Source organism: Microcaecilia unicolor, chromosome 14 (genome assembly GCF_901765095.1).
Source record: "Microcaecilia unicolor chromosome 14, aMicUni1.1, whole genome shotgun sequence".
In the NCBI taxonomy this organism is placed as follows: Eukaryota; Metazoa; Chordata; class Amphibia; order Gymnophiona; family Siphonopidae; genus Microcaecilia; species Microcaecilia unicolor.
The window spans coordinates 33,105,912-33,125,935 of NC_044044.1; the positions used below are offsets into that span (position 1 = coordinate 33,105,912).

The 20,024-nt window shown below is 44.5% G+C and overlaps 1 gene segment (V, D, J or C); it reads right to left on the reverse strand.

The window, feature by feature from the left end:
* Window positions 1–233: 233 nt before the first annotated feature.
* On the reverse strand, window positions 234–19,529 carry LOC115457436. The segment is given in 6 exon segments: window positions 234–462; window positions 854–958; window positions 2,081–2,098; window positions 3,918–4,256; window positions 19,191–19,316; window positions 19,499–19,529. Coding segments are annotated over 6 exon segments (630 nt in total).
* Window positions 19,530–20,024: the final 495 nt, after the last annotated feature.

Sequence of the window (20,024 nt, forward strand, 5' to 3'; positions counted from 1 at the left end):
TCTGCTCTGGAAACCGTTAGAGGTTTCAGGTGAGGCAGGAAGCTAAGCCTCCAACCTCCCCCCCAGACACACACAGTCATTTCAAAGCCACAGAATGAGGAGGAAGAAAAAAATAGCACTTTTATTCATCTGTCATGACACACATTCTATAAATTCTCCTGGCCTAGGACCAGCTGCTCCTTTCCCCTCCCCCAACCCCCCCCCCCCCCCCCCCCGTAATCCGTGGACTACTGCACATCGCACTGACAGAAAGACCCCCAGCTTCCTCTGCTGCATTCCCATTGGCCAATGAAGAGGTTGACTGTGATGTCAGGGCTACAACACAAGACTATGACATCACAAGACACTCAGCCATGACATCACAGCTCTATAATGTGAAATAAAGGAGTTCAAAGCTTAAGACGTGTTCCTCAGCGATGCCTCTGTCCGGTCCCATCATATCAAGCGCTTGTCAGATGTGTACTGGGGAAAGAGAAGAGAGCAGAGGTTAACAGCACAGCAGACTGAGAGTCTCCAGCCACCAACCTCATAATCTGTAATACTTTCCCTCTCCTACACATGAGGATTCCCCCCTCCCACCCCTAAGTAATATAAGGAGCCCCGTCATCCTAAAAACACAAGGAGCCACCCGGAACCCCCAGAAGTACAAGGAGTACCTCATGGTCAACTGCAGAAGGAACCCTTCACCCTGAAAACACAGAGCTCCCTCCTCTACTCCATAAAGAAGGGGGACTCCCATGGAAAGCAAGACCTAGAGAGAACCCCACCGAGAACATTATGATCTCTCAGAAACACAAGGCTATGCAATATAAACATCTCCCCCACCCCTCAATGAGATCCCCAAGTGTCTCACCTTTAAGGAATGCCAGACGTGTGAGCACAGCTCCGCACAGGGTGCTTTTGTACACCAGCAGCAGGTAGAAGAACTTGCCTGCATTCCCACTCTGCCGGTAGGAATCTGAGAATCACAGAAAAGATCTCCATTGTCAGAAATGTTCACAACACATATACAGCAAACCTTTCTTAGCAAATCAATACTAACAACCCTGCCTAACACTACGCACCCTAGAGCATCAATATACCTCGGGAGGCACAGATCAAGCTGGACTGCTTCAGATAGTTGCACAAAAACTACACACTAGCAGAATACCTGACCTCAGTAATACATAGAAAACATAGCCAGACCCTCAGCAAATACTGAATAAATGACCACAGACTAGATTAACCTGCAGACAAAAGCTGGGGGTCTGTCATGGGTGGAAAGTTGGCCTTCTCACATTATCTGGCTAGCGCATAAGTACATAAGTATTGCCATACTGGGAAAGACCAAAGGTCCATCAAGCCCAGCATCTTGTTTCCAACAGTAGCCAATCCAGGTCACAAATACCTGGCAAGATCCCAAAAAAATACAAAACATTTTATACTGCTTATCCCAGAAATAGTGAATTTTCCCCTAGTCCATTTAATAATGGTCTATGAACTTTTCCTTTAGGAAGCCGTCCAAACCTTTTTTAAACTCCGCGAAGCTAACCGCCTTTACCACATTCTCTGGCAACGAATTCCAGAGTTTAATTACATGTTGTGCGTAAGGCAGGGCTAACACAGGAGCAGTTAGGATCTCCTAGATAGGAATTGGGAATTGCTTTCTGTTATCTTTTGCAGGTGTCATGTGCTAATGGGAAGTCAGCACACAACCTGCAACCCCCCTCCCCCAAAAGCCCTACATTAATGCCACATGTGTGCAAAAATCCCCCGTTAGAGCTTTCTAAGTCCAGATTTCACTGCACCTTAGTAAAAGAGCCCCTAAATTAGCTAATTCCCTGGCACCACCCAAGAGAACCTCCCCCCCCCCCCCCACACACACACTATGACCTCATTTATACGACCTGATCCAGCTTTGTCAGACATTCCATTTCCGCTCCGTGAGACACCCCCACCTCACACCATGGAACACCCTTTTCTTGACGTGCTGGTGCCATAGGACACCCCTGTTTCTAACATTCCCCGCGAACAGACCCAACTTCAGGTTGAGGGCCTTGTAGCCTGTGATTTTAACTCTTGGTGCCCCTCAGATGCTCACCTGGAGTCAGCCCGCATCCTGCAAAAGAAAGAAGGGAAGATGTGTTTATCAGCATTGCTAGGGCTGCAGATTTCTAGAACCTGTTCACAGCTGGGTAACAGTTTAACCAGAGCCAGGGCCCCTTAGTGGAATCAGACTCGCTGTGTGTGTCCCAGAACGTCAGGACATACACAGTAACACAGTAGATGACGGCAGAAAAAGACCTGCACGGTCCATCCAGTCTGCCCAACATGATAAACTCATATGTGCTACTTTTTGTCTATACCCTACTTTGATTTGTACCTGTGCTCTTCAGGGCACTGACCCTATAACGCTCATTGGGGGAGGGGGGGTGGAGATGCTGTCCTGGGCTAGGTTCTGTTCAATATCTTCATGGGCTATATCATAGAGGGATTATAGGAGAAAGTTCTCTGTAACAGAATGGACCCCCTCCCCAATGGAGCAGAAAGAATAAGAAATGATCTAAGAAGGCTGGTTGAGTACCAGAGAATGGACAAATGGAGGGACTGGGGGTGATCATGGACGATCTCAAGGTATTTGTGATAAGGTTGGAGCCAGAGCCAGAGGAAAGGAGATGGAAACAGTGGATATTCGTCTGCTGGTCTGGGTTTTAAGACTGTGTAGCAGTGTAGCACCGTTTCACAAACTATTTCTTTGTGAAAGCATGGGGCTGATATCTCTGGTTTTGATTGATGTAAGGTGAGTTTTAGTTTTTATTGTGATCTCCTTAGTTGTAGGCAGAATAGAAATATTTCAGTAAATACATTCACTAGTGAGTGCCATTATTTGCACCGGTCACACTTTCAGAAAGAGACGTGTGCACTATTAAATGACACCAAGTATTCGTGAAGGCTGCACAACTTGAACAATATTGCTCCCAATACTGAAAAAAAGGGGGAAAACCCCCCAACACAACAAAAATTCCCAAAAGGAAATAAAACAACAGAAATATTTTTGGGCTGCACAAAGGGTCATGATACGAGAGTCCGAGGAGGCCACTTCTTCAGAGATATGGTGGCGGCAGAGACATAGCTAGGCTTGGTGCAAGGGAGCAGCCGCTGCTCCAAACTGCGGGTCGGTCCTTCAGCTTCACATTGACACCTGTTTTACAAAAGGTCTTCTCCCCCTGACATCAAACCCCGGCTACAATTCTGGGTGGTGGATGTGTACAACAGCCTCCCTGGGGGATTATGAAGGCAAAACAGTAGAGGAATTTCGGGCAGGCCAGTTGTGGCACAGAGGGTTTGGATCTGGACTCAGCTCATCTCTAATACGTGAATTTCAGTGCTGTCAAATGTGTAGATGTTTGATACTGTTTCATGGAAGTTCTATTAGGTTTCAATTTACTTTCATTGTTTATGTGTTTATATTTGGTCATTTTACTGTTGTTACGTTGTTTATACGTTTTATGTTGTTTATACGTTTTATGTTAAACTGTACCTACTGTACACCGCCTTTATGAAGAGATTCACCCAAGGCGGTGTACAGTAGATGATTCCCTTTCCCCAGAGGGATTTTAACTACACTGTTTAACAGCCAGGACAGGAAAGGATTCTGTATTGCACTCCTTTTCCCTGCTCCCATTCTGGTCATCCCTCCTGTCTTCCTCCACCCCTTCTACATTGATTGCCAGGGTTTTTCACTCTTTCCTCTCTTACCCACAGCCTGGACGGTAGAAGGACAGTTTTATTTTCATTTCCTGCAGCTCATGCTGCATTTCTTTCATGTTTCTACACTCAAAGTAGATTGTAACCTGGATGACTGTCCCTCCTGCCCACCCCAACCATGTGACATGCCATCCTGCCACAGCCAGCGGCTGTCTGGGGTTGTCTCTTACCCTCTCGTCCTCTCGTTTCCTGGGTGAAGGTCTTCTCCTCAGGGTAGAAAACCTGGACATGACATCGGAAGGTGTTCCGGGGATTGAACCAGTCACCGCGGGAGAGCCGCAGGCGACTGCTGATGGAGAACATCCGGGTGGAGTTGTCCCTGGTGGGGTTCTCATCCATCCCCACCCCCTCTGTCCTGGCCACGCCGTTCACGGTCCATGTCACCTTCACGTGGTCAGGGTAGAAGCCAGTGGCCAGACACACCAGAGTGGCCTTCTTCTTGTCTCTGATCTCCTCTGGCGAGGGGTCAAAGAGTGTGACATCTGGGCTGCTGATGTTCAAACCCGCCTCTGGAATAAAAAAAGGCTTAAAGACTTATACTATGACACTAGACAAAAGAAATGATATTTTAGTTATAGTATACAAGTTATTTAACTCTGTATCTAACAGCCATTTGCCTATAGGATAGAGGTTATTGAACTCTATATGTCTCCCTGTAATTTAGGAGGTCTTTTACTTACTGCTGTAGGGTTTTTAGCTCATGCAAAAAATCAGTTGGCCCTAAACGCTGAGACGTCCATATTATTATTATTATTTATTACATTTGTACCCCGCGCTTTCCCACATATAGCTGGTTCAATGCAGCTTACATAGTAATAGTCCATAGGAATATAATGGGCATGATTTTTACTGTGACCTAAAAACACTAGTGCAGCTTAGTGAAAGACCCCCTTAGTTATAAGATAGAGGATTGTAAAAGACCCCCTAAATTACTGGGGGGGGGGGGGGGGTTATGAGGAGAGAGTTGGCAAAGGATCACTAGCATTTTTAGCACAAACTACAAATTCACATGTGCTGAATGCCAGGAGCATTATATCATGCATTAAAAATGTAGTTCACCTTTGTAAAAAGGGTCCTTAGTTATAGGATACAGGTTATGTGATTTTCTCTACATAACACTGATGAATATAGTTATAAGATACTGGATTTACGATTCTGTCCATATAATATATAGTGATTTACTTATGGGATATTGGTTATCTGATTCTCTCTCTAGGACAGCCAGTAATTTAGTTAAAGGGTTACTATTAAATTACACAGTTTACTATTTAGCCGAATGCGAATAATGGGCACCGAGCTTTAACATAAAAAAATTGTAAAAGAAGCAATGAGAAATTATAGATCACGTGTTTATTTCAGTAGGATTTAGCACAGTAGAGCCCCGGATTATTCCTATTCAAATTTAAATCACCATTTGGCCAAATACAAATAATGTATTTTGGGGCACTATTCGGGGCTGAATCGAATACAAATATTTGCTACAGTCCCCTACCAGTTATATGATTCTCTGTAGACAACACAGTAGTTTATTATAAGATACAGGTTATCTGACTCTCTTCTTATAACGCCCAGTAATATAGGGAAAGGGAAATGGGACTTGATATACCGCCTTTCTGAGGTTTTTGCAACTACATTCAAAGCTACGGACTTTGTATATAACACTCAGTAATTTCATTATAGGATGCAAGTTATCTGACTCTCTCTCTCTCATAAGCAGTATTTTATAATTACAATACTGGCCGTTATAGTCTCTACGTAACACCCAGTAATTTATCGGTACAATATAGGTTCTATTCCTCTCTCTCTGTATATAACACAGTCATTTTGCTGATAATTCTTACCGAGAACCGTGAGTTTGGTGCCGTTTCCGAAGTGCTGCTCATACCCAGAGCACAGACACTGGGAGCTTTATTAATACCTCTGCTTTGTGCTGCAGGTGTGACGGCTTCTCCACACATTCTCACACTTTTTCTGCCTTAAAGCTCAGACTGGGAGTGAAAGGTAAGGGTGCATTACCCCAGGCATCTTTCTTTGGGGGAATGAAGGCAACAAGCAGTTTCCAGGACTTAGGAAAGGTGCCCGTAAAGGCTGCTGCTCGCTGATTCTGTGGCTTTTTCCAGTTTTTGCTTTTTCTTCAGCCCCTTTTCAATTTCTTTTTATATTTTTTATGATTAAGGGAATGGAACAGAGGCTAAAGACTTTAGGTCTATTCATTTTGGAGAAGAGACGACTGAAGGGGAAAAGGGTAGAGATCTATATAATCCTGAGTGGAGTAGATCATTCCCACCTTAAGTATTTCCCTTATCTCTTATTTGTCCTGTTTGTCTGTCCTGATTAGATTGTAAGCAGGGACCTTCTCTTCATGTCCAGTGTACAGCGCTGCATACGTCTAGTAGCACTATAGAAATGATAAGTAGTAGTAGTAGTAAACTGAATCAATTGTTTATCAACAAGTACAGAGACTAGGAGACACTCCATGAAGTCACAAAGTAATACATTTAGAATAAATGTGAGAAACTGTTTTTACACTGAGCATATAGTTAAGCTCTGGAACTTGTTGATGAAGCTACAATGTAGTAAATTTAAAACGAATCAGAGAAAATGCTTCTTCACTCAGCGTGTAATTAAACTCTGGAATTCGTTGCCAGAGAATGTGGTAAAGGCGGTTAGCTTAGCAGAGTTTTAAAAAAAGGTTTGGACGGCTTCCTAAAGGAAAAGTCCATAGACCATTATTAAATGGACAGGGAAAATCCACTATTTCTGGGATAAGCAGTCTAAAATGTTTTGTACTTTTCTGGGATCTTGCCAGGTATTTGTGACCTGGATTGGCCACTGTTGGAAACAGGATGCTGGGCTTGATGGACCTTCGGTCTTTCCCAGTATGACAATACTTATGTACTTACATGGTAGCAGCAGTTAACATATCTGGGTTTTAAAAAAAGTTTGGACACATTCTTGGAGGAAAAGTATATAAACTGTTATTAAGATAGAGCTGGGGAACACCACTGCTTATCGCTGGGGCAGGTAGCACAGAATTTTCCTATTCTTTGGGATTCTGCCTGGAATCTTGCTACTCTTCAGTTTTTGCCAGGTACTTGTCACCTAGATTGGCCAGTATTAGAAACAGCGGAGCCTGGAGTTGGCGGTGGTGGAGAAGGGTACTGAGATTAATTAAGGGTAATTCCGATTAATGTGTTACTCCACTTGGATATGTGGAAATGAGAATAAGTAAACAAATTGTAAACGAGACCTCAGAATTGGGCTGACTTAACGTATCTTTGAATTTCATCAGGTCAGTAGAGAAACGATGAAGCCACATGAGTTTAAATGGGAAAAACTCATGTAGGTTTATAATATTTAAATCTAAAACTAATAGAAATACTGATAGAAAAAGAGATGGAGAAAGACGAGAGACAGAGAAACACATAGAGAGGGAAAGAGCATGATGAGGAGAGACCTCAATAGAGTGAGACACAAAGATAGAGGAAGAGACACAGAGGGCAAAGAGAGGGAGACAGAGTGACAGACACAGAAAGAGATGGATGGAGATAGGCAGAGGCAAAGGTATATACAGAGAGAGAGAGAGAGGGATGGAGACAACAGGTACAGAAGGGGACATTCAGACAGAAGGATAGAGGAAGAGATACAGATGGAGATAGAAAGGGGAAAACAGAGAGAAAGGGAGAAACAGACAAAGAAGAAAGACAGGGACAGAGAGAGAGAGAGATGGAGGAAGAGACACAGATGGAGAGACGGTGAGAGACAGAGGGAGGGATGGAGACAGGTACAGAAGGATAGAGGAAGAGATACAGATGGAGATAGAAAGGGGAAAACAGAGAGAAAGAGAAAAAGAAAGACATGGAGACAGAGAGATGGAAGAAGAGACAAAGGGAGAAACAGACAAAGGAGAGAGAGAGATGGAGGAAGAGACAGATGGAGAGACGGTGAGAGACAGAGGGAGGGATGGAGTTGACAGACACAGTGAATGCATTTCAAGAAGTTGCTTATGTCAGCAGAAAACCCTTTCTTTAGCATTTGAAAATAAGATAATAGTTTATGACCAACTTGTCACAAGCAAAAAGAGCCAATGCTGAGTGTCTTACCCTTGCAATGGGATTTTTAATCCTTTTACCTTTTTCCACTTCTTCATCACTCTTATGACTTTCTTTCACTCACCTAAGACAGTCAGCTTTGTTCCTGCTCCAAAATACTGGGCTTCCCATGAGCACAGCTGTACAGAGGCATACTAAAATCCCCTCCCCCCCCCCCCCCCCCCCCCACTCACACACATACCATCATTCCCCACCCCTGGGTCTCTCCTGGATGCAAGGATGCTCTGGACCCATGATGTCTCCAAAATGAGTTTCTGCCTCACCATCATAGAGTCATTCTGGATCTTGGGGACCATGGATGGGGTAAAGGTGTGGTGGATGAATGTGACAGCCTCTCTCTGGTACTGTGAGGGAGGGGGGAGCTTGTTTGTGGGTTCACAGATGAAGTCCCTCCATCTGTGGACTCTCAGGTATGAGGTTGACTGTAGGGGACTCAGGGACCACAGTTTTTAGGCATTAAACTCAGTGTAAAACGAAAAGCCTGATGTACGAAGCTTTATCTGCAGAGACACAGAGTTGACTCTTTAACCCCAGCCCAGACATGACACATTTCAGTTTCTCATGTGAGGATTTGGGGGTGGGGAGGAAATAGTTATTGGACTTTGTCTCTAGAAAGTGGACTTAGATTATACATCAAGACCTCCTGACAAAAAACCCCAGAGGGTGGTAACAGAAGCTTTTTCTTACCTAAGACTGTCAGTCTGGTCCCACTTCCAAAGTGAGCTTCAGCATAGGAAACACAGCGTTACAGAGCTGACAATTAAGGTCTCCTCAGTGACAGGCCAACAGCAGGGAAGGAATCAGCTTTTTGCCCATGCATTACTGAGAGGTTTTCACTGATTTAGCAAACTCTATTCCTACCCAAATTCCAGGGATTTTAAATTACTATTTGTTTAGGAAGTCTTTGAAAACTTTATGAAGCTATTGTAGTGAACTGATCACCTGCTGTAACGCATAAGCTCCATGAGGCAGGGACTGTATATTTTATGATTCAGTACAGTGCAGTGGGGAGGGAGAAGTTTTTGTAAAGGAAGTCCCTTGAAATGAATCACCGTGGCCCCCTGTGCCCCACAGTGTTACAACATCATACAAGAAGCCAGCGCCCACAGCTCCACTGCAGGTGGGTGGCTTGTTTGGTGGCCTGGAGGAACAGCAGGTGCCTCAGTGCTGGGACAGGAGCAACAAGGGGGTGGAAATTGTCAGCCAGGTGTATCAGCTCCTGTCCAGCAGTGGGCTTTTTGAAGATTCTACAACACAACAGCCTTGGGAGCAGTGTCCCTGTCCCCAAGGGCTTATGGCATGAGGAGTGAGTATGAATTTCCCTGAGGGTGATGGAGAACATTCTTTAGCCAGGGCACAGCCTTCAGGCTATTTCTATTAGGGTTCCCTTTTATTGCAAGTCTGTCCCTGTTGCTTGACCCTAGACCCTGGTGAGATCAGCTTTGCAGGGAGCAGGGGTGCAGCTAGAGAAGAATTACCCCAAATCTAGGACCTGCTTAAGCTGCTCCTCTACTGATACTGACACAGCAGCATTTCACTATCAGAGTCCTTCCCCTTTATACTGAAACAAGGTATGTGACCTTTCTGCCTCCCCCTCCCCACCCCAAAACTCAGTAGATCTCAATCACCACTTTCCACATCCCCACCTGCACCTGTCCCCCCCCCCCCCCCCCCCCCCCCCCCCCCCCCCCCGCCCCGAGAAGCCGAATGCATAGTAAGTGCTGGTCCCTGGGCAGGGTGAAGTTTATATAAAGCAGCACAACATCTGAAGCAGAAAACCTGGCATCAATAGAACAAAGCTCCTCCAGAAAATTAAAGGCTTTTCATGTTCCCCAGGTGTGAGCTTCAGAGTGAAAAGAACCCCCCCCCCCCCAAATCTGTCAGAAGTCAAATTAGAGTCTACAGAGGGTAAAACTGGGGCTTTGCTCCTCAGGCTGAACACAAGAAGGTCTCCAGGACAATCCACAGATCCAAGAGATGGGGAGAAACCTGAGGAGAAGCTGAAATAATGAGACCTAAACAGAAAGAAAACAAAACAAGGAAAATAAGATGATTCCTTTTTTATTGGACTAACAATACAATTCTTGACAAGCTTATGAAGGCAGAACCTTCCTCGGGTCGGGATAATATCTGGGGAAGAAGGTTCTGCCTTTGAAAGCTTGTCAAAAAATGTCTTGTTAGGCCAATAAAAAAGGGATCATCTTATTTTCCTTTCCCCTCCCCCTTTGTTACCTTTAATGGTGGACTAAGGTGGTGACCACAGTGCAAGGAGAGGGGGATGGAATCAGGTTTGTTAAGTAAAGAGTTAATGTGAAAGAAGTTTACATTTTGTTTAAATGTGCATTGAGTGATCTGCAGTTAATGTTATCATTATGACTTAAAGGGAAGTACAAAATCCCAAACCTTTCATTTCTGTATCGCCTGAATGTTTATTCTTTCTTGTACATTCATTTGCTATTCCACTCTTCAAATAAAGAAATAACAATTAAAAAAACAACTGGAAAGAGAGAAGAAGGGTGATGTGACTGAGGAGAGGCAGAGGCTATGAATAACACAGGTTCGGTCAGGAGTTCGGAGGCTGCCTGTGAAAGGCAGAGACCAGGCAGTCTCAGCTGACACTGAGTGACTGGTGCTAAAGGTCCACACATTGATTCACAGGATCATCCATGGAGAATCTCCGAACTACATGACCGGTCTGTTAGACCTTCCAACCAGAAACAGGTCAGAATCTTCTCGAACAAAGCTTAACCTACACTATGCTAATTGCAAAGGTCTTAAGTACAAAACCTCTTATGCATCCAACTTCTCCTTCATAGGCAGCCAACTATGGAACGCCCTACCCAGATCTATTCGCTCAATCAACAATTATCTACTCTTCCGGAAATCGCTGAAAACCCGTCTATTCAAGCAGGCATACCCAAATGATCTAACCTAATCTTATGAACCCTCTACCCAACACCTAATCACTCGACAATGACTTAGTCCACGTCCTCCATCAACTCATCCTATGTTATCCCTCAATCTATTCCCTCCTCCGGCCACCTCCACCCCCTTATGCCTTGCCTCTCCTACCCCCTTCTTACTTGCCCATCCCACCTATCTGTATATCTCCATCATTATTCTGTTATACCACTGCTTGTATTCTCTCTGCTATACCTTGTAACCCCTATTACTAAGTAAGCCGCATTGAACCTACCTCGAGTGGGAAAGCGCGGGGTACAAATGTAACAAATCAAAAAATAATAAACTTGACGTGCAGGGCTAAAACCTTCATAAATTGCTAGGTAGGAAGGGCTTCTGTCTTTGTATAGTTTTAATATTGTCTATGGCTGGTTTCTCTGTTGTCGGAGGCTTTTACCAGACACCTCGCTGGCATGGATTAGGTATAGCACAGCCTGCCCGAAGGGCCGGATTTACATGTATTGTGGCTGCTACACTGTAATATACAAGAGCCCCCCCCCCCCCCCCCCCCCGATTAACTAGGAAGTAGAGTTTTTCATGGTGGTGAAGTGTGAGGCCATAAGCTGTAGCTTGTTTAGTTTTATATGTCAATCCGGCCCTGTCCGGAGATCCCACTTCATGCCAACTTTCTATAACAACTACAGGCCAGAAACTGAGCAATTTCCAAGCTCTCTTGAAAGCTGATGCTTTAATCCCAGATCTGCTCAGCAGTCCATGAATGTGTTTTCTTGTTCTTCTGCTGACACCTGCTGGCCTCCGTTTACCAGTGACCAAAAAAAAACAATTTCACAGATAAATCCTGTGCCAGGCTAAACCAAGAGTAAACCCTGGCCCCCTCTTTCCCCTCACCTGGGGTTTCTGCAAGTTTGGATCTATCCAGAGCCAGGTGATTAATCCCTTCCTCACCACCCTAGAAAAAAAAATCAGTCACAAACCAAAAGATCTGTCACCACCTCCTCTTCGTGGGAGATTCTCGGCCCTTCAATTGGCTCTAGGTCTCTTCAAAAGCTGTTTGCAGCTTCCTTGCAAGCTGCAAAATTCTATTTTTATCATTGCAATTTCAGCGTATACCACACAGCCGTTACGCCACGGAAGCTTCTGGGGGCAGTAGCAAAGGAGAGGGTTGTGTGTCATCTAGCCTTTGACATACATAGCTCATGTTTTCTAGGGTACATACTAAAAAAAACACCTTCAAACCCACATGTCTGCTCACCATCTGCTGCTGTCCAGAAAAGAAAGCCACCCGTTCTGACGTCCCACACCTGGCACAGACATCGGCACAAATGTAAGAGATGGAATTTAAAGGCATTTAGTAACTGATAAACAGAGTGATGAAATGACTTGGCATACATAGCATATAAGCTAACAGCCAAATTTCAAATGCACAACAGTACTGGATTTTCATCAGTTCCCAAAACCCATCATGAGCTTGTGTGAATTCAAAATAATTCCATTTTAGTCATCTTCATATTCAACCTCCAGTCCTAGAGGTGACAGGTTCTGTATCCCTGTGTCCCCTGATCTCTTCAGGCTGTTTACCATTGTGTCCATCCCCTGAACCCTCCGGTCCTAGAAGTAATAGGCTCTGTTTCCCTGTGTCCATCCCCTGAACCCTCCAGTCCTAGAGGTGACAGGTTCTGTATCCCTGTGTCCCCTGATCTCTTCAGGCTGTTTACCCCTGTGTCCATCCCCTGAACCCTCCAGTCCTAGAGGTGACAGGCTCTGTATATCCTCATATAAAGAGCAAGCCCTTATTACACAGTCATTAATCAGCCAGTGCCTCTCCTTCCTGGACTCAGCTATAAAAGTGAAAGCATCAGGGAATGGATACAGAGCCTGTCACCTTTAGAACTGGAGGGTTTGTGTCCTTTCAATATTCAGGTTGATGGCTGTTTGATTTCTGTTTTGAAATTAAGTATCTGGGGATTTGGTTGGACACTACACTGTCCATGAAGTGTGATGTTGGCTGTGTTATTAAGACAGTGTTTTTCCAATTGAGTTGATTGGGGTTAGACGGTTTCCTAAAGGACAAGTCCATAAACCGCTACTAAATGGACTTGGGAAAAATCCACAATTCCAGAAATAACATGTATAGAATGTTTGTATGTTTGGGAAGCTTGCCAGGTGCCCTTGGCCTGGATTGGCCGCTGTCATGGATAGGATGCTAGGCTCGATGGACTCTTGGTCTTTTCCCAGTGTGGCATTACTTATGTACTTATTAGGTAGGCTGTGGCATTTGCTTTCATCTGGGAATTTTCAGTCAGTTTTGCACGCCGTGGTTTTTTCACATTTTGATTATTGTAATGTGTTGTTTGGTTGGTTTGCCTGTTTTTTTCTTCACTCAACTTGTAAACTCTGGCGGTTAGCTTAGCGGGATTTAAAAAAAGGTCTGGATGACTTCCTAAAGGAAAAGTCCATAAACCATTATTAAATTGACTTGGGAAAATCCACTGCTTATTTCTGGGACAAGCAGCATAAAATGTATTGAACTTTTTCAGGATTGGCCACTGTTGGAAACAGGATATTGGGCTTGATGGACCTTTGGTCTGTCCCAGTGTGGTAATACTTATTGGTTAGTGCGGGTGCTTGTAGGTAAATCAATTAAGGAGCATTTTACAACTACTGTAGCATCACTACAATGGTTACCGATGAATATAGGAATGAATTTGAGGTACTCACCTTGATTTTTAAAGCATTGAGTAATGCAGGTTCCCCTTGGCTGGTATCAGTTCTGACAAGTTACAGGCCTGAGAATAAGTGTTTCCTTGATGTCCCAAGTTTTCGATCTGTTAGCTTAGTGGGTCTTCAGGCTATGACTTTTCAAATTGCGGGGCCTAAGCTCTGGACTACCTCGCCAGTGGAAATGGGTAAAGCTGAAACGTTGCTTAGCTTCAGAAAGCAGTTCAAAACATTTTAATTTTGTTTGAGGAGGTGGGAGGTTTCACCGGTGTGTGGGGAAGGGGCAAGTACATGGCTGTGGAATCAATTTGTTTTGTTATTTGTGATTTGTTTTGTTTTTGAGCTGAGGTCTGTGATGTATTTTATTACTGTGTATGTAACTTTGTACAGAATAGAGATTTGAAAGAAATAAATCCTCGGTAACTGCTCGGGAGCCACCAGCAGCCAAAATGTTGCTCAAACTACCTGTCCTCTTGAATGGCAAAGAGTGGGAATTGAACTCAGAACTCAAGTGTTGCTAAACCCAACCTTTTCTTTTCCTTCATCTGGACTCAGCGCTCTGTAGGATTGAGAAGAACATCAGGACAGAGATTCACGTCCAGGAGCTGCTGGTGGCGCCCAAGCTTCACTCTAGTTTATAAATATTGGCTCATGCACTTTGACTCCAGAAATCTTTTTATTGCATGTTAGAAACTGTCAGTACAAGAGAGCAACTTCTTAAAATTAAAGTTTCAGAAGACTAGAACTCTGGCTCTGTACCAGGGGGAGCTGAGGGGCTTATGGTAGGGCTGTACCTCAGTCATACATCACAGAGCAGGGTCAAAATGATTAAATCAGTGTCTAATGTCTGACTCTCTCCAGTGCATTTGGAAGAAGAGACCAGGAGGCATATTTTCAAAGCACTTTGGGAGGCTAAGTTCCATAGGTTTCTATGGAACTTTGGGAGGCTAAGTGCTTTGAAAATGAGCTTGCAGGTGTCTTCTGGGCCATTCAAGGAAACCACAGGCTATGGAGGTTCCCGTTTTCTCCAGGACTGATCGTGCTGCTGGAGGTCCAGACATTGCAGTTAGGAGTCACAGCCCTGAGCAGATGGGAGATTTCAGCTGTAGGCAGGCCCTGGGGGAGATGGATTATAATATCAGCCTCCCCAGACTCTCAGGACAGAAGGGAGGGGAAACAGAGGCCCCAGGTGAACCTTCTTTATTCACAAAACTGATATACCACAATTCAAAATCATTTCAAAGCAGGTTACAATACCCCCCCCCCCCCCTTGCCCCCATTACCTCCTGAGAGTTTGCTAATTAAACTCAATGATTGCATCCCTCCAAGACCAGCCCTCCCAGAATAATCTGTGAAAAGGCATAATCGGACATAATACTTTTTATATTATATTTTGCTTTACATATTTATTTGAAGGCAATTTCCCCAACTTCTCTGGGACTCCTCATAAAGTGCCCCCCCATCAACCAGGAGATAAAAGTGTGCTCTGATGACTCTTTGAGTTTGTGGGGTTGTTGTTTTCCTCTGACTGAAGCTGCCGCCCCTCTGTCCCACATGACCACCTAAGAATGTGAAATGCTTAAGCTATTCCTGGATGTCAGGATGTTAGGAAGGGACTAGGAGTTTTCCCATCACTCACAAACTCTGATAAAGATTTTGATTTCCTTTTTAATTGACTGATATATTTAGGATGAAAATGTGCTGCAACCAGAAGGAAAAGACTCATTTTTGGAGCACATCAAGCAAAGTTTAATAACAGATGATGCTGGAAAGCACACAGTAACGAGCAGCTTTTCAAAGGAAGATGGAAAATCTCTGGTCCCCAGTTTCCTGCCTCCTGTTGCTGCAAGAGTTCAGCTGAACTGTTTCTTAGTCACCTACACAGAGCAAACAGAGAGAAAACATTCAGAGAGCTAGGAAATTGATTTTGAACCAGTGCAAGAGACATTCTGGTGTGTGGTGGAAGGGGAGTCATGTAACTGAGCTCAGAGCAAGCCCTAGGCGAACCTCCAGCCACGTGCCCCACTCCCACCACACAGCTCAAGACCCTCTCCTCCTCCCAGCATCTTTCGTTTCCCCTACTTCCTTCCATCTTGGTGTCCAGCATCTCTCTCTCCTTTACCCCGCTTCCCCTGGTCTCCAGCATACCTCTTGTTCCTTTCAGATCTTAGCTCCCTTTCTCTGAGGCAGCAGCGAGGTGTATCGTGGCCATTGCAGGGCATTGGGCATGCTGACGGCTTGCCTGCTTCTGCCCCATTCTAAACTTCCTGTTTTGGAAGGAGCAGGAGCCGGCAGACCTTGAGCATTCGTGGATGCCAAGCTATTATAGCTGCCGATTGCCTGCTGCCCCAGAGAAAAGAAGGTAAGCCCTGAACACCTAGGGAAGGAAGGAAAGAGAGAGAGAGAAGCTAGAGACCTAGTGCCAATGCGATGCTGCTACTCTAGGCAGCCACCTAATCCATGTAGCAGATGGGCCAGCACTGTCTGGGATGAGTGTCTCAGGGGACTGTGCAGGAGGGCTGAATGTCCCCAGAAACAGCAGACACAAGTTCTTGCACTTAGCGTATGTTACGTGGAAAGGCTGTGCATTAAATGTTGGGAACGTGCCCACCGTGTCCTCTGGAATTCACACATAGTGCACAAAGGAGACAACGCCTCCTGTTGATGAAAAACTATGAACTACGCAACACTCATTAAGCGCTATGCGCTTACCGCATCACGCAGTCGACGCCCATGACCTGCCTACTTCCTGCCCCTAAACAAAATGTGAAATCGTGAGCACAAACTGTCCTGCCACTCCCTAATTAACTTCTTAATGCACTTTAGTAAAAGAATCCCTCAGTGTGGCTTTCCCTTTCTATGTACCTTGGTTCCCCATATAAGACCAGTGACGCAGAGACCGTACAGCACGGCTTTCCAGATGATCAGGATATAGGTGATATGTGCAGATCTCATGTGCTTCGAAAAGGCTTCTGCAGGAAAGCAAAACAGAAAATTAAGTAACCCGTTTATAAATTCTGCATCCTAATATCCAAAAATCCCAGGCCATTCCCAGAGCCAAGCCGGCGTGATTTTTGCATTCGGCACTCGGAAGAGAGAGAACTCACCCACGGTCAATCCGCAGCCTGAAAAAGAGAAAAAAAAGGAAAGGTTAGTGCATTAGGGGAAAGATAGAAAAGCCACTGCTAATTCTGCCTGAACCATAGTCACACTTTTGTGACTCTTGTCAGTGGCTCAAACTGTGCTGTCTGGAATTGTCCCTTACTCTCTCGTCCTCTCGTTTCCTGGGTGAAGGTCTTCTCCTCAGGGTAGAAAACCTGGACATGACATCGGAAGGTGTTCCGGGGATTGAACCAGTCACCGCGGGAGAGCCGCAGGTGACTGCTGATGGAGAACATCCGGGTGGACTTGTCCCTGGTGGGGTTCTCATCCGTCCCCACCCCCTCTGTCCTGGCCACGCCGTTCACGGTCCATGTCACCTTCACGTGGTCAGGGTAGAAGCCAGTGGCCAGACACACCAGAGTGGCCTTCTTCTTGTCTCTGATCTCCTCTGGCGAGGGGTCAAAGAGTGTGACATCTGGGCTGCTGGTGTTCAAACCCGCCTCTGGAACAGACGAAAAAGTGCAGGACCACCATCACTCACATTGTATCTGTCTGTCTGAAACTATCTCAGCCTGCATCATTTAATTAGAGCTGGTCTACAGGAGAGGCCAAAGGGGTGAGCTGGGACTGGTCCATCGATGGGGCATCAGTGAACAGCTACAACAGAAGCATTTTTAAAATAAACAGATTCTGACCTCTTTTGGTCTTTGTAACATTCACTGCAAATATCGCCTCTCACGTATATTAAGATACTCAGAAAAAGCTCAGCTCCTAAATTTATGCTCCTAGGTTAGGATCTTAGCCAAACTTAGGAGCTGAAAAGTTAGATTTCTAAACTGAGGCTTGACACGTACGAGCCTCCTGCTGAAAATCAGTTCTAAGCTCAGAGCTTTTGTTCCCTACCCTAAATCTGCCCCCGTTACCTCCTAAACCCTTTTACTAAACCTTGCTAAGCGGTTTGCACACAGAAAAGTGGCTACAGCAGAACCGCGGTTCTGGATTTTGCACTAATGTTTCACTTTCCACGTGTTGACCAGGGCAGCAAAGGTATACCATGCGTGGGCGGGGCACAGGTGGAAAAAGGGTGTACGCAAGAAGTACTGCGCACTAAGTTAACCCTAATCGGGCGTTAATGGTCACAGGCTCATTGCAATGTTAGTGCGTGTCTGACTAGGCAACGTGCTGGGAACATCCCCCACACTGTTAGCTCAAGGTACTTCTGAGCATTTAGCTCCGTCAACAGCAAATTATAGAGCCCTTTAGTAAAATTGCTAGGATTGAGCTCCTAAATTTAATTTCAAAATTTTACTAAAGAGGCCAGTTTAGGAGCTTAAAATCTCTTAAATGCTGAGCTCTGTGAATCTATTGAATAACCTCACTATTCGTTATTCCACCCTTCCAATAAAGATACTAAGTGAGACTTTGAAGTAAGTAGTCTTAAGTATTCAAATGGGCAGCAAAATCCAGAATCCACAAATATAACCACTGTCTGTTTAAGAGGGAATGAAATGGGCCCCCCGGGGGATTTTGGAAGGTCTCTGTTTCAAAGAACCACAGTGAATTAATTTGTATTGAAGGATGGCGAGTCAGATTTAGAAAAATAACCATTTGATTTCAGATTCTAAGGGAGTGGGCGCATTTCAAAAATTGGGAAGGTCAGTACAGAGACACAAGTTACCTCATTTATCTGGACCCCCCCCCCCCCCACCCCCACACACACATCCCTCCTTCCCCTACCAACTAAACCAAAAGAAAAAAAAAACACATCATAAGAACAGAAAGGAGGAAGCGTGATGGGGGATGTGGCGAGACAGGGAGCTGTTTATGCTTTTGAAAAAATGAAGCCATTTTGAATGTTCCTTCTCCAGGAAGCAAGCAAAGGAACCATAACTCTGTGCCTTCAATAAGTATTTATATATTTTACAAGGCTTTTTACTGGAGTCTTTTCTGCTATTTTCACCCCCTGTGTCTCTGCATTTTACTGGAGTTTCTCTGGTATTTTATTGTTTATCATTCATTTAAAATTTTAATCCTTTGATGTTTCTCTTATATATACTATCTGCTACCACATTTGCTTATTTCCAATCTGAGGAAGAAGGGTAACCTTCGAAAGCTAATCAAGAAATGTATTAAGTTATGTCCAATAAAAAAGGTATCATCTTATTTTCTTTTTCATGTTTTATTTTGTTTGATTTCTATTGATAACCCTTTAAGAGTGGACTCACACGGCTACCACACCTCTCTACTTAAATTTTATATATATATTGTATGCTAAAAATGTTATTGTACGTAAATCACTTTGATGGCATTGCCCTAGGCGATTAATCGAATAAATGCAACCTTGTAGTTTGATATACAGTAATTTTCTGACTGGTTTACAATGCTAAAATCATCCAAATCACATTAAAAGAAACAGAACTACAAATTTAGGAAAGGCACAGTCAAATATAGCAGACATTAACATTCACTTCAATTTCGTGCCCCTCTGCCCCTCCCCAGCTCACTGTGAAAACACATAAGATTCATTTAGCTCAGCTGGGGAAAGACTTTTGGAAGTTTAACATGTAAAGACAAAGTGAACTTTCTTACCTAAGACATATAACGTGGTTCCAGCCCCAAAATACTGAGCTGAGGTGCTGGTCCACAGTGACTTGGCTCTGACAGAGAACAACTGGGGGAGCTGCAGTAACCCTGCTGCACTAACATTGCTCCTTTCTCAGCCCCCTGAATTTTGCAGCTTTGTCTGCTTGCAGATTTAGGTGCAAAAGAAACACAGTTTGCATTTTCTGTCCCTTGGGGTGGGATGGGGAGGAGGGAGTTACTGTTTCACTAGGCAGCCCTTTTACTAAGGCTTAGGTGTGCTAATGGATATTTGGATGCACTAAGGGGATCGTTACCTAAAGGTTCTTGCAACTTCACAGCATCCATTTTATTCCTATGGACCTTGCTGCAGACCCCATAAATGAAATTGCACCTATGAACCACAGGACACTTAAGCTAAGCTGTAGTAAAGGGGCCCCTTAACTTTCCTGAGCTCAGACAAAGTAAAACATTTCTGGCATTTCCACAAAATTAGTCTATGGCTCTGTAGGATTTTTCCCAATTAATCCAGTCTCCATAGAATTGGAGGCTCTTACCTAAGACTGATAACTTGGTCCCATTGCCAAAATACTGGGTGCTGCTTGCAGAACACACTGAAGGCTGTGCCTACAAAAAGTTGGAAGCACTGCCTGTTCCCTCCTTCACATATTTAAAATATTATTGTTATTCTGTTACTGCAGGGAGAAAGCGGACTCTGAAGCTCAAGCAGTTTGGGGTTTTTTTTAGCAAGGGTTAACAGAATGATTTTTCCCCCCCTGAAAATCCTCAGCCGATGACCCAACAACTTATGAGGAAACAGCCAAAGTTTTGGATTCAATGTGA